A 15,622-nucleotide genomic window follows, 5' to 3' on the forward strand; every position below is an offset into this window, starting at 1 on the left:
GGAGGAGGAGTTTACCTGTTTTGCATAAAGTAAACAAGAATAGACGCTACACTAGCCCCTCCCTCACACCGCTTAACCGACACTTACAAGAATTTAGCTCTGTAAATCAAGATATTTTATGAATGTTAGATGAATAAAAGTCTATATCGTGCCTGTTATACGCGTAAAAAACTATGTCTGTTTTATACAGTCGGATATTGTGGCGTCTGACACTCGCTCTGTGTGTCAGAAGGGACTTTAGGGGCGTGGCATGCAAAGCTGCGCCGCGCGCGCCTCCCGCCTCCTCCGTTAAAATGAGGTTTGTTTTTGTTGCTGTTTTCTACTTCAAGATGTGTTTATGTGTTGTCTGTGTTGTATTGTGTTCTGCTGTGGGTTAGTTAGTGTTTACCGTTAGCAGATGTTGTATGACTGGGGCTGACCTTCCCGCTATTCTCTCTGTTGTTCAGCATTTCCTTGAGCAAAATAATGGCTTTTTCTGGCTTTTATTCGACGATAACACAGTTCGACATAACTGAAATTAAAAACGCCGTTAACAACAACTTGTAGTACAACGAAGCCGTGTTCTACAGAAACTGGGAATGGGCGGACTGATACTGTCTCCTATAACTGTGTCCGATTCTGACGTTTCCTTATAAATAATTTTTATAATCGATCTGGAACGTATTTTGATGCTGAAAAAGTTGATAAATAAAATGAGGGCAGCAAATAATTGGATAGAATAGGAACTACTTTTCCTTCCGCACTCTTCCTTTGCTCCTCATACAAACTGGACAGCCGTACAAATACGCTGATGGTAGAAAGGAAGCAGCTATGAAAAGGTTATTCCACTGTAGAAATCAAAGATTTCCTCTTTTTATCTACACAAGTTAACTGTTATTGCCATTAGGATAGTTGGTATTACTGGATATCGGATCGAAAAGAAAATCAGGCATCTCCCATTCCTAGCAGTAAGCCACATTGTAAGCTTACAACACTTTGTAAGAGATTTGCTGAATTTACAGTGACTTGCCAGTGCGAGGCCATTCCCCATGAACAGCCCCTATTATGCTACTGGTCATGGCCAATGTATCTTCATTTTTTTAATGAGGAAACCAAGTGGTCAGTCATTCTGTTGTTGCTTCTAGATGACAGGCCTTGGCAACACAATATGGGAAAAAGCTCTCAGCTATGGCCTACTGAGTTCACCCTCAGGGATAAACATTGATATTCGTTGCGGGCTATTAGCGTCCAGGGCAAGTGGTTTGTTTCGTTGTTATGTTTGGAGGGAGCGTTGAGCTACTGTGAAATTCCTATAAACTTCATGGAAACGATTACCACGCGTTAAGTCCTCACGTTGTTTATAAACATTACAGAATATTTGAGAAACCTTAATAACAGCAATAACAGGCAGGAACCCCGGGTCTACATTAATTGGAGATGAACAGTGTGATGTAGTGCTGTAGTAAAGACCAAGACTTTGTAGTAGTCGAGTCCAGAAGTGGTCAGGTTTGAGATAAGACTGAGACCAGATTAAGATTTTTTTTTCTGAACATAGAAATAAAAAAGGGGACAAAGCCTGATATTCATTTGTAGTTCATAGTACATTCTTTAAACATATGTTTATAAATATTTTATAATGTATTATGTGAAACATAACATTAAACACTAAATATCCTAAAAATATTTTAACTATTAAAATATAATTTTAGTCCAACTTTGCATTGTAAAAAAATTTAAAATGCCAGTTTGGCTTGTTAAAGAGCAAATACTTATATTGAGACCTTGGTAAACAAAGCACTGGAAATGTGCTAGTGTGTTTCATGTGTTCATTTAGTCCAGACAGTATGAAAATAAATAAATAAAAAAAATTATATAGTCAATTTTGCTTAAAAACAACAACAAAAAAAAGATAATCGGCCAAAAAAATTCAGCAACTGTGTATCCCTATTTCATTAGCCATTTCTCTGGTTATTCCACACCTTCCTGAGTACTGACCAGCCAACATGTTTAACATTTTATAACGATGTCTTGTGGTCATCATACGTGATCTTAGCTCACAACCTTAAAAGATTACTGCAAAAGTAGAGAACATAAAATTTGTATGATATTACATGTGACATTGTGCATTCAGATGAATAATTACACAGTAACTAGGCTACTGAAACAACCTGAAATACTGAACAGTTTATAAATCCTTATATTCATTCTGTGCTTAACAGCTTAAATTGTTAATTATTCTTTTTAGACCAATAAAATGTGGATTAAAGCTTGGGACAGCAATACAAGACTTTAAGTGTTAAAAGATCAAAAAGAATCCATGAGTCCACCTCCTCTGTTGTCCACTGACTGTGTTTAATTGGAATAATCCTTTAGTCGTCTTATTACTGTGGAGTGACAGCTTTATAAGATTCCCCTCATTCCCCTGCAGTGCTTATATATATATATATATATATATATATACACGGACAACGCAGACAGACCTGGCAATGTCTTCGTATTACCTAATACTCACACACCTTTCACCTGTATCTGATAAATATGAATACGCTTCTTCACATTGCAGTACACTTGCCATATTGTAAAGTTACTAATTAATGTATAACCTGTAAAGCATTGCACATACTAGTTGTTTAAGACTCATTTGAAAGATCCTAGGCTTTGTACATACAGTAATCTGAATGAGTTAACAGTTTTGGGATAAGTAAGAACAGCCCTGACTAACAAACAATGTTACATGTAAGGTAAAAACAAGCAACGCAGTACACTGTAATAACATACATTAGAAAAATGAGATTTTTTTTGAATTCTCAATTACAGTCTAGAAAAAACTGTCCATTATATGCTTGACTGTCCTGTACTGTTGTGGACATTTTGCTATTGGCTGCTTCAGCTTACCCTTCAGGTAAATAGTCTGACAAACATGGTCATCATACATATCCCAAAATTATATATCCCATTATAGCATATCAGAGGTACATTTCTCCTGAGTATGCTTACCAGTGTCAGATTATGCAGTTAACAAAAAGTTTTTGTACATAGATAAACAAAACTGCAAAATATAAGAAAACACTAATATACGTGCAATTACACCAAAAGTCCATTTTATAAATATTTCCTTTGAGGTTCTTAAGTTCTGAAGTGTCCCTTTTCCAGTTAGTTTGGCCAATACAGCATAACCACACAACTGGAATGGTTTAAGTCTCGATCACTTTCATTCTTAAAAACATACAAACTGCAAAACTGCATGCATGACATACTGGCAAAACCAAAATAATGCCTAGCTGTCTTTGTCTGTGCTACCACACATTGTTTTTCTGCAGTTATATACAATGGTAAAGAATTTGAAAGCAGTTCACGATGTCGTCTACGTGTACGAGCTAAGGTTCTGGAATTTCTCCCGCAGGTTTCTGACCAAACTGTGCTGGCTGGTCTCAGTCTTTCCGAGTGACCTCAACGGATACGTTCTGCTACTGTCTAGCCATGTGTGCAACCTCAAGTCATGATTTCTGTCCTTTATTATAGCTGGCAGTTCAAGGTCTGGATCCCACCTCAGATGGTTCTCATCAGTCTCCTCTTTTTTCTCTTCCCCTGCAAGGCCATTCTCCTCTGACTGTTCTCCGATAATCCTTTCTACTATTATGACCTTGTTGTCATTGGGCTGGGTGGCCTCACCAGAGATGTAACAGTTACTCTGGGCGTCTGGGGGGTTCCGTTGCTTTTTCAAATGAAGAGGTTCCAGCACGTAGTCCACAGAATTGGCTTTGCACAGTTTAGTCACTGTTTGCCCTGCAAGTCCCTGGCACTCGTAGCAAGAAGCTGCTGTGGCTTTTGTTGGTGTTGAGCTGCCATAAACTGGGGTGGAACAGGAGCAGCTACGCTGGGCTTTGTGCTCACTGGGTAAAGTCTCAAGTATTCGGTCTGGAACAGAGCAGCTACGGTTAACTGCAAGAGGCTGAGTGCCACGACGGGAATATTTGGAGCGTAGCTCTCTTACGTCTGGCCAATGGAAGTTCTCAGTGTAGACTGGGCTCTGTGGACTCACAGGTGCTCTGCTAGAGGACTGCAATCGAGGACTGTCCAAGGAGGAGGGGCTGTGAGAGGGACTGTGTTCTGTGTGCTCACAAGAACCATGTGGCAGTATGAGGTTGCGCAAACCTATATACATTTAAAAGGAAGAAAAAAGAAAGAACAATAAAAAAAAAGTTGTTTAAAAAAAATCAGGTATGTGATACCTTGCAGATGTCTTGCTGATAAAAAAGGACTTAGCAATTAATAAAAGGAGCATATGGCAGCAGTGTGATCAGTGGAAAACAAACTCCAGAATTGTTCAAATTTTAAGTCAGTACTGTTGATTGTGAGTAAACATGTCATTTTGCTTTAAAAAAAATAAAGGACCATAATGGTCTATAATGTTCATATCAAACACCGCCAATCCAACAGACTGCAATAGATGGCAGGAAATGTTGGGGGTAGTTTGGCTTCTATTGTTTACTTGCACCATAAATGAAAAAAATCGCTTGGTGCATGGAGAGAACTTAGAACGATGGTGGCAGAAAAGGGAGAGTCATTTAAGAAGGCATAACAGTTTGATTAGTAGATTAATCAAAGAATAGTTGATCATAGGCCTAGGTATGACTAGGTATGTAAACAATGTTTAGCTGCAGCCTATTTTCATGTATGTTTGACATTTGGCTTTTGCAAGGTTAGCATGTTATCATGTTACTAGTCTTAGCTTTAGACGTGCTGCCCACACAAACAGAGTGGATGAAATCTTTGGCACATTAAGCTGATCACAACTACTGAGATTGTCACTTCCATGCTGATTGGCTACCCACATTTGCCTGCTGTGCACACCATGACTGTCTTTTGGAGCAAAACAGTCACTGGATTAAAAAAAAAGTTTGTGAAGTTCACAGCATTACATCATTAAAAGTTATTTAATAGTTTTCTTTGAAGCACTAAGCCACTTTCAAGTGAGATATCCTTACACGACACAGACCAGTGTGCTTCCTATGGAATGGTTTGAATCACCTGCCCTACATGTCATACGAAAAACAACAGTCTGTGGTTGGTTATTTTGCATGTCAGTCAAGTGGCCCTTTCCTGTCAAAGTAGGGATGAAGCACCCAGACCCTCTGAAAAGAGGCAGAAGTCTGGCTTGCGAGGTAAGCATGTTACTGAATGGACTCGACCCACTGACAGGACTGTCCTATTCTGTTTTATAGAGCTATGAAAATGAGCAATACCTACCCTTCTCGTGCACTGGAGATCTGTCCTCTACAAGGGAGGCCAGATTCGTCTGGCCAAAGTGGCTCTCAGGCACTCTGGCTCTCTGCTTCACTACAGGCCTGCTGTTCTTAATACGCTGACTATACTGCCTAGCCAGCTGAAACACCTTGTTCTTCATCTTTTCCATATCTTGCAGAATTAGGTCTTCCTCTGAGCCTGACCTCAGAGAGATAATCTTTGGCAGAGGAGCATGCCTGACTCTGTGTCTTTCCTGGAGCGTGTTATCACTGTTTGGTCTGAGCTCCAGCTCATGGTCCTTCCACGCATAGTTGCTAACTGGGGAAGGGGTTAAAGACCCTTGTTCAGCCATGCTGCTGTCCGACTCTTCCAATATTAGCAGGGGTTCACCAGATTCACCATCAGAGCTCTCTTTTATCTTTTGCTTCTGGTTAGGCCTGACAACGTCACTAAGGCCATCCTTACCAGTATCCTGATGGGATTCTGAGCCCTCAACAATTTCTACCTCCATGTCTTGCCAAACACTTAGCATCTCAGCTGAGGGCCGGAAGTCCTCATTTTTACCAACTACCGGAGATCCAACCATAGCATCGTTGCCATCTACAGTGGCCGGAAGACTTGCGTCTTTGGCCATAGAGTTCCTTTCTTTGTCCAGACCAGGAAGGTTAAAAACTGCCCAGGAAGTTGGCCTTGAAACTGAGGAGACCTTCTTGTGAACTGCAATATCTTCATCAGTGGGTAGGCCATTGATCTGTCGACTCAGATTACGGACTAACCCTGCTGGGATATAAGAGAGGCTCTCTCTGCGCTTGATGCTGAAATTGGCATCCTGGTGCTCAGCATGCTCATAGTACTGCTTTATTTTGTGGATAAGCATTCTGTCCTTTTTCGAGAGGGTGTCTTGTTTGTTTGGTGGTCTTTGGTCTGGGGTGGCCAATCGGTCAGTAACAGTGCTTGAGGCTGATGGTTCAGCTATGGGTATGAAAGCATGTAGCTCTGGGGAAGAACAGTTCAACTCATGAATTTTCTCTTTCTCCAAGAAGTCAGCATTTAAGCTGAGCAAACTACTCCTTCTGCTGCCTGTGCGAGACGAGTGGCATCCAATGGAGTACACGTCATCAACCACCAGACTGCTTCTTCGAGAGAGGCTGCTAATAAACCGCTCAGCAATATCACTGGCCTTGTCCAGCACAGATGTAGGAAGGATGCTGGTAGGTTCGGTACCTGATAAAACTTCCTCCTCTTCCTCTTCATCATCATCTTCCTCCTCCAGGTCTTCTGCATCTTCAGTGAGGTTCCTGCTTGATGGAGTTCCCTTGTCCTCTAGCTGGCTCTCATTACGTATAGGGGATGATGAGTCCACACTGCTCTCCACAGTCTCTTCACACTCCATGTCTACATCCTGAGACATTTCAGGGTGAAGGGGAGGTTGTTGTCCCCTTGACTCTTCTGTGCCTCCAGCCAGAGAAAAGCTCTGTGAGCAGTAATCCCCAGAAGAGTCCTAGAGAGCAGAAGGAAAATGAATTACGGTTGCAGACAGAAGTGACTCATGAAATTACGACAAGCAAGATAAGATGATAACTTCAATCAATATTCATAAGTTTCAATTAGCTTGACAAGACCCACAAGATGAAAGCAATTTGTACAACAGTAGCACTTTTTTCTTTTGGTTATTTTCAATTTTGTAAAGAAGTGAAATAAACATTTAGGGGACTGAACTGACTTTGATATGACGTGAAAAAGGATGCCTAATTTCAGGCCACTGATTTGACTCCATTTGCAGCCACTAAAGGCTGATTGCCAGCAGCAGTTGTTTGACTCGGACTGTTGTCAGGCCTGCGTCAAGAGTAAATGTGATGGAGACACTGGGTGTATTAAAGATTGTCCTTTATAAAAGAAATAAGAGGATATACTGCTTAGCAGGGGAACATGGATATTCTGGCAGACATATAAGCTTACTCCACTGAAGTGCCAAATCGTATCTTTTGACTTTAGCTGCTGAGCTACACAATCTCATTCTGGTGCTAAAATATATTACTCTCAGTGTTGAGGGTAATGCACTACAAATTATTGTAATCACATTAGGTTATGGACCTAATAAGAATTTTGTTGCTTGTGCTACTCATATGTCCCTTAGAGAGCAATATTAAATTTGTGTGATGCATTTAAAACTTACATTTCCTCTATGTTTCCCTGTATGTAATTTGTGTGCATGTGTGCTGTGACAGCTGCCTGTATGACTTTGATTATGAATACGACCAGCACAGCACGAACACGGAAGCACTGTAAACTCAGCAAGCAATCCATGATGAAGAAGAAAGAGTCCTGAACGACATTAAGGCATGGTTGGGGCTCTTTCGTCTTCATCATGGATTGCTTGCTGAGTTTATATTCTTAAAGGCCTTTTTTGATCTGTTTCTACTGACTAGATTCTAGGTATGGTACAGAGGGCCTGTTTATATCTTGCCTCAGCATGTGTTTTTGGTGATCGGCTCATGTTCGGATTTTACTTGACCACTTGAAAAGCCAAGTGTAAAACACACCCAGGATGCTTTGTTTTCCCAGGATTAGGATCAGATCACTCGAAATCACATTCAGAGACAAATCGTGACCGCATTTAACACAAGTATCCACATAAAATTACGTGAGCAGAAATGGAACGTAGAGCAGCAGGTGAGAGAAAACAATTAAACGAAAGATGAAGGATACATGAGCCTGAAGCCCAAACTAAGAGCCTTCTTGCACTCCAGACTGATGAAAGCGTTCAAGCTAAGTTTACTGACTTATATCCTAACGAGAAAAAAAAATAATAATAAAACAAAAATAAAACAAACGGCATGTCCTTTTTTTATGAGAGGAAAGTACAACAGGATCTCATCTCGTTAAAGTGGGGATGCTTTTTGGTGTAAAGGGTAAATGGAATCCAATCAAGTTTATCCAGATATAATCACAACATGAAACACATGTTAATCTAAGGTGTAAACAGGCTCATGAAGAGTTTATGAATAGTGTAAAATTAGTTTATTGATGGTTATCAAAGTGGTCAAAAATGCTTTTAAAAAAATCATTAATATGTATTTGTAATAGATAAATAAAAAGGACAACAGGGAGCTGTTGGTTTCCAAATAGTAAGCCCACATTCATCTATACCAGAGGTCACTAATAGACGGACCACGGTACGAGTCCAGACCCAGACGCTGTTCTATGCGGACCTGGACCTATAACCGATAAACTACGGAGAATTCTTTAATTTCGACATGGTGGTCCTATTTTAATCGGCGTAACGTTTCTAGCCTGTACAGTATCGGTTTAGTGGCCCGGGAAACTCACAGACCAATCGCATGCGTTGTACATATCACACGTGACGCTACTCAGCCAATCAGATCTGTACACTGCGATGAGCACAGGGACTCGAGTGAGTGATGCACACACAGGGGAGGGATGAGGTGAGAGACAGCGGTCAGAGAAGAAAGTGAGCCAGAGGGAAGCTATTTCACATGGCATTCTCTAAAAAGAGAAAACTGACAATAAATGTCAAATATTACTAAATTGTACTTTATTTGATCTGACATTCAATTGTTGACTGCATAAGATGTTGATATAACTACTAGGCTACTTCAGTAAACAGTATATGGCACCAAATCATGATGCAGGTTAGACATTATGATGTTCCAGACCTTTGCTTGAGGAAATCTTCTCTAACTGGACCTCACTGAATTTTAATTAAATACCCCTGATCTATACTGTTAAACCTTGAATCTTGCTGGTTACTTATCTTACTTTTGTCTTCTCCATCAGTTAGCATTATATCTGTCAGTTTCATCTGATATTCACCAGAAGCTACTACCAATTAACCACCAACAGGTTATCTAGCTTTAATATTTGTCCAACATTAACATATAAAATAGCAATATTGCTTCCCTTGACATATTAAACATCAAATTTCTTTTGCAAATAAAGCAATAAGTAACACTATTGTAGTTTGAGAGAATTAATTAGTAATATGTGTCTTTTTTTTATTTTTTGAGTAACTACCCAAACACTGATTACTAACAATTACTGGCTGCCAAATAAAATCAACTAAACTGCACATAGGAATAGCTTGGGGAATAATTAAATTGCATTCTGATATCATACAACATGAAAACAATATTTTGCAAATGCAATTTCCAGGGCAAAACAAGAGAAGCAAAATTGGAATACCAAACATGTGGCTGATCGCCTATACTTAAAGTAAGGAGAAATTTGTGCAAATTTTATTATTTCCTTTATCACAGGTTAACAACGACTTTTCTACCAGTTTTTCTCAAACCCTGGTCCTCTTCCCTGAATATTTTGGTGTTTTCCCAGTTCTAGCACACCTGTTCAAACTAATCAGCTAATTAACAAGCCCTTCTTTTGAGCTGAAGTGGGAGTGTAAGAGCAGAGGAAATATTAAAATGTGCAGAGCAGGGCTACTTTGGGACCAGGATAGAGAACCAGAGCCTTAGACAGACAAACAAGTCACACACAGATAAATCAGCACAGTATTTAACTAATTTCATAAGGTTTTCAGGTACTAAAACAAAGACTACTAATTTACATTTTTTACATTTAAATATTTCCTATATCTATAGCAGTGCTTCACCTGTTCACAAAGTCCCAAGTCTTGTTCTTCTTCAAAGGAAGTTTGGCTTCTCTTAGTCCCCAGCTCATTCTCCTCACTAGGCTCTTCCTCATCTCCATACTAAAAAAAAAAAAGAAACAGAGGGAGAGAAGTATAAAACATTATGTAGCAGAAACAGCAGAGAGAGGTCCATCTGATCTAAAGTGATCCTTCTTTAGTATTTCATCCTTTTATAAAACAGCTGCAATTCATATGAACGCTTCAATGCTATTTGGCGTTTAAACAAGACAACTGACCTTTAGAAAGCACTTTTGTGATGGGATAAAATCAAACATAACAAAAAACCTTTGGTGAATTTGATTATGGAAGGCAAAGAGCTGGTTTATGAATACTGCCCCCCCCCTCAAACCCCCACCTTCAAAATTTGACAGTGAAATTTTCCTTTGAAGTCAAACATCAATCACACAGTCCAATTGATGTGACTCAAAGTGCAAATGCATTAGCACAATTAACCATTCCACTGAAGCTCTGAACATAGCCCTGAGAAGAGCTCCCTGCCCTCCAACATAAAATATCATAAATTAAGCTGTAAAAATTATACTATATAAACTATACTATATTATATAAAAGTACACTTTTAGATTATAAAATGGTGGCATTTCCGCAAAAAAGTTTATTTTGCTTAGCAAGTGCCATTACATAAAAAATGCCCCTGCATTTCTTGAAGCAAATTTAAATGTAAGTTTAATTTACTGTTCTTTAATTATCAATTTATTCATTAGTCACATTGAGAGTAATATCAATTTGTGGATATAAAATTCCTTTAAAGAGCAGCATTAATTGCTGTTAGCAGCACTAATTATCACAAATGCACACACCTACAGATACACATATTCTATACTCAGAGTTAACCACATATATACAGTCAGCTGCATAATTATCGGCACCCTGGGTAAATTTCTTGTCTTTGAGGTTCATTGGCTCAGGAAATATTAGAGAAATCTCTTAGAAAACCAAAGAGAACCAAAACACCTATCAAACCTACCTGAAGCATGTTCCCATTTACATTAATGAACATGGGAATCAGAGAATACACAAATAAAAGACAAAAGTGTGCTTTTTGTGAAGTGTGCCTTCATAAATCAAGCAATGGATATATAAAAAAGTTACATGCCTGAAACTGCCCATAGCCATTGTCAGGTCAGTTAAGAAGTTTAAAACAAACAGAGCTGTAGTGAACCTAAACCTACAATTATATGCATCCTCCATGCCTCCTTTTGACATGGCCATCTCAGTTCCCTGATCTAGACCTCACTGAAAACCTGTGGGGTGAGCTGAAGAGGAAAATCCAAAAGAGAGGATCTAGGACCCTGGAAGACCTAGAGAGATTCTGTATTTAGGAGTGGTCTCACATTATTGTATTGCAAGAGAAAACTCTTTGCCATTATGTTGGCAAAGCAAGGTTGCACAAAGTATTAAATGCAGGGGTGCCAATAACTGTGACATGGCTTTGTTAAAAAAATCTTTTTTAATAAGAGGTTTTGTTTTCTTACAAATAAATTTACTTCAGTTATAGGTTAGGTTTCTATTCTATTTTCAGTGTGAGATTAAGCTAATTCACCACAAAGACATTTTTGCCATTAACTTTTTTACCCTTCTATACCAAGAGTGCCAATAATTATGGAGCCAACATACAGCAGACTGTTAGCCCTGATGAATGGGTATATAAGTGTGTTACAAACCTGCAAGAAGTTGAAATAATGCACTGATTCATGCAAGTGGGGAAAACTGCAGGCATTCCAATAGCAGGCATCAAGTGCAGCATGCAACAGATTGACGTTTGAATGACATGGACAAGACGAGGAAAGTACAGTGCAGGAAACAGGAAAAAGCAGATGGTGAAAAGCAGTGAGCCTCACCGTTGGGACTCGAGTGAAAAGCAAAGCCCTGGCTCTATAGTGCCAGCAGGAGATGGCGGCCAACACTGAGCTGGCAAAGTCAGCTACCTGCTCATCCTTCACCAGAATCTCTTCCTCCTCCTCGGCACTCCCACCCTGCTCTTCCTCCACCTCCCTCTCTTTTTTCTCCTCTTCCTCCCTCTGGAATGGCATCTCTAGCCGGCGGGCTTCTAGGTCGGTTGCACTCAGCCGGTCGAGGGAGTTAGTGCGGAGATGAAGCCACTCGGACCTGATTTCCTGCAGGGCAGGCCTCTCCGCCTCGGGCTTGCCCAGGCTGGAGCTCATGGTGCAGATGCTAGCAGCAGCCTGCAGGGGGCGCCGGCTGCTGTCTGCCAGAAGAGTACCCACGCTGTCTGCATGCTGTAATGTTAAGTCTCACAGCTGGATTCTCACAGCAAACTGTCCTGAAGCTACTGCATATCAAGCAACTGAAATTACACATTTTTCATTGTCGTTTATTAACCAGAACACGCTTGGGGTCTGAAGTTTGCACTGGTGCTACAGGGCAAATAGAGATAACAAGTAATGGAAGTTTAGCATATGTAACATATTTTTGTCAGTTTTATAGGTAACAGTATAATAAACCGTGTCATCTGCTCTGAGACCATATAAGCAAGTCTATGTGGTGATTACTTAACAACTTGAGGCAAGTATGTGATTATAGCAATTATAGGAGAAGGAAAAAAACATATTTAACTTCAAATGGAAGTTAATGTAACAGGAGAACAAGATGTTTTGGAAGATATTGGTTTTCTGTTGGTCCATACATCTTGAAATTGTAATGCAAAGGATGTGTTTTTCACAACAACAACAAAAAAAAACAGTTAAAAACTTTAAAGTCCTTTTGCTTTGAGTGACCATATCCCTTAAATATGTTTATTTTATTAAAATATTAAACATTCCATTTTGGAACTATCAAAACAATAATAACACTACCAAAACTTTAACAAATGCTTTGGTACTGACTGTTTCAAAATGCAGAAATGCTAGCCAGTACATGATTAGCAAACACATCACACATCTTTGAATGGTTGCACACATCAATCACAAGCTACATTAGCCTTGTAACTCGAGTGCAAAACTAAAGAAGCAAACATGGGCAACGAAACATGTCATGGCTAACAGACTGCATTTGAGGTAAAGGGGAAAATAGTGTAAATTTGATGTTTGGCCAAAACATTGCTTTAAATTCATGCATGTGTGGAGGGCAAATCCCTTTTAGTACTCCCTGCTACATATTCAGCTACTCTCTACCAACTGATTCCCTTCCATTTTCAGATCACAGGTTTGCTGAGAGCTTTCCAAAGGACAAGCCAAGGGGAAAAAAGCTGAGTCAGTCCTTTGAAGCTTATCTGTTCAGTGCATATTGGGCACACATTTTCCTCAAATGCACTGGATTTGGGAGAAAAAAAAAATCATGAAAAAGTTAAATTAAGTGAAGGCTTACCTTGAGTGTTCCTACAAGATTGGAGTGGGCATAATGTGGGCAGGATGATGGGAAAGAAAAAAGAAAAATACACGTTAAATAAGATCATGAACAACGCAACAGTATGTTGATCATGATTACTGAAAGTTCCGCATCCACATATTGCCACATCATACATGATGACAATTTGTAAAAATTGAGCTCTGGCAACACTGAACTGCCTGTATTACCATGGAATCAGCAAAAACTGGACTAACAGGACAGAGGACCACCATGGCTGTGTTCTAACAAGGACTACTACACAGAGATAATTATATCACATTTGAATGAGAAACCCCCACTTCAGCCACTCAAGGCTGCTTAAGAGTAATTTTTTCCTCCTGACTTATAACTGAGTGGCGAACATAGAAAGCCAGGTACAGAAACGACAACTTCACTTTCAGTCTGTCAGAAAATCAATTAAAAACGTTGACGATGAGAGAGAGAGAGACAGTGATCGCAGAGAAGGGAGAGAGAAAACGGCCAACACAAAACTGCTTGGCTTTCTTTTTCATTATCTGCAAATTAGAATGCATAAGGGGAGGTGAGCGCTGATCAGAGGCCAAAACCAAGTCGGTGGACTGAAAGGAACTGACGCATGACAAAGCCCCTTGCTGATGGGCTCCACAATTAACATCATTATGTGTGCGGACGTAGAATGGGGGCTGCGCTCTTTGATCTCCAACAGGAGGGACCTCTTGGATATTGTAAGGCTTTGAAGCAAAGCAGGCAGCAACGGGAAGACAGCCACGGTGGAGCAAGTGACCCCCATGACCACAGGCAAGTATGATGGCCTTGCTGTGTCTTTGAGCTAATGATGAAGATGCAGCACTGCTGCTTTTGAAGTTCTCTTCTTACGTTTGCAAATCATTGGCTTCCTGGAGAACCTACATATCCCTGTATCACTGCTTTGTCAATTTATCTTTTCTCTGCTTCACAGAACTTTGTGTTTTTTGTATTAACATCACAAAGTTGAACTGGATATACAACATGAATAAAAAACAAAACAAAAAGTTTTTAGTAGTCTTGAATATAATCTTCTGTAGGAGAGAGTTGGTTTTTGGGTTGTGTTCTTATTCAATCTGTTTCATAACATGTCATTTCACCCAAGTAGAGAGAAAATTTGAAACATTACCTTTTGTGTTCTTCACACTCTGCTTCATTGGCTCTATTAAAAGACCAAAACAACAAAAAAATGGGGCAGTTAGTCACGTTTCAGTCATCACGTTGGTAATCTGAAACAAACGCCTGCGATTAAGATACGTTTTAAATTTCTGCCACAATGTTTTTTGTTCATGTCCATAATTAAAGAGCCACAGACTGCTACCAACCTGCCTTGCAAAAGCAGACATCCACTTATGCAGTTTTAATGATACCTGAAGAGATTGGATATAAGATAATCCACTTGCATAAGGAAGGGGAAAGCCAAAGGAAAATAAGTGATAAAACGAGAGAAATTAAGTGGGACTCCTAACAACCGTGCAAGACCTGGTGGACCACCAAAAACGTCAACATCAGATAACCAGTATCTAAAGTTTTCAGCTTTGAAAGAAAATCAAGTCCAACTCTTGCATCATGTCTAAAAATCCACAGGTTTTTGTCTAAACTCAACACTATGGGTAGCTGTCACGAAGCTACTGAGAAAAAGAAATAGACAAATTAGAAAAAAAATTCAAAATAACAATGAAACTGGTAAAAAAAAAAATGTGGAATAAGGTTTGGTGGACTGATGTGTCTAGATTTGTAATTGGGGTTACTTTGATCATGAAAGCAGAAAATGCAACAAACTTCTAAGACTGAACTTTAAGAAAAAAATATTCCTGCAGATTTCTTTGAAAAACTCAAAGCAAGTCCCCTGAAAAGTAATAAAGGCAAAGGGTGGACACACTACATACTGATAATTTTGATATTATTTAGTTTTTGAGGTTAATACATTTTTGTTTAATTATATGTAATAAATATACATTCCAAATTAATAACTTGTCCTAAATGGCCATTTTGAATGAAAATTAATGAAGGGTGGTCTCTGACTTTTGCACTGCAGAGTATTAGTATGAGCACAGAGGGAAAAGGCCCACCTGATCGCCTTCGTCCCTTTCGTCCTCCAGCAGGGAAGTCCTCATTCTGAGAGGACATGGGCTTCTTCAGTCTCTCAGGACTGTAACGGTACTTCACCGGACCTTAGAAAAAAAATAAAATAAATCACAGGACCTTAAAAAGAAAATTGTCAATCTCCATGCACCCATTTTACAAACAAACAAACCAAAAAACAATAAAAAAAAACAAAAAAAAAAAACAACAGATTACAACTCACCAGACGAGCTCATGTCCAGGATGGCATCTTTGGCCTATATGAATTAAGTGTGC

The 15,622-nt window shown here is 39.4% G+C and overlaps 1 protein-coding gene across 3 annotated transcripts in view; it reads right to left on the minus strand.

Annotated features, from left to right (window-relative positions):
* Positions 1-1,783: 1,783 nt before the first annotated feature.
* The window catches only part of LOC118824195 (pleckstrin homology domain-containing family G member 3), a 71,532-nt gene continuing 57,693 nt past the window's right edge, over positions 1,784-15,622 (minus strand). The window contains exons 11-18 of one of the 3 annotated variants that reach the window (XM_036594188.1): positions 15,570-15,603; positions 15,334-15,435; positions 14,391-14,423; positions 13,238-13,248; positions 11,752-12,150; positions 9,854-9,952; positions 5,230-6,727; positions 1,784-4,134 (exon numbers count right to left, since the gene is read on the minus strand). In XM_036594188.1, coding sequence (XP_036450081.1) covers positions 3,344-4,134; positions 5,230-6,727; positions 9,854-9,952; positions 11,752-12,150; positions 13,238-13,248; positions 14,391-14,423; positions 15,334-15,435; positions 15,570-15,603 — 2,967 coding nt within the window. In that variant the 3' untranslated portion in view covers positions 1,784-3,343. The remainder of the gene's footprint in view (positions 4,135-5,229; positions 6,728-9,853; positions 9,953-11,751; positions 12,151-13,237; positions 13,249-14,390; positions 14,424-15,333; positions 15,436-15,569; positions 15,604-15,622) is intronic. The other 2 variants (XM_036594190.1, XM_036594189.1) reach the window with 2 other exon arrangements.

This window comes from Colossoma macropomum, unplaced genomic scaffold, assembly GCF_904425465.1.
Source record: "Colossoma macropomum unplaced genomic scaffold, Colossoma_macropomum, whole genome shotgun sequence".
Lineage (NCBI taxonomy): Eukaryota > Metazoa > Chordata > Actinopteri > Characiformes > Serrasalmidae > Colossoma > Colossoma macropomum.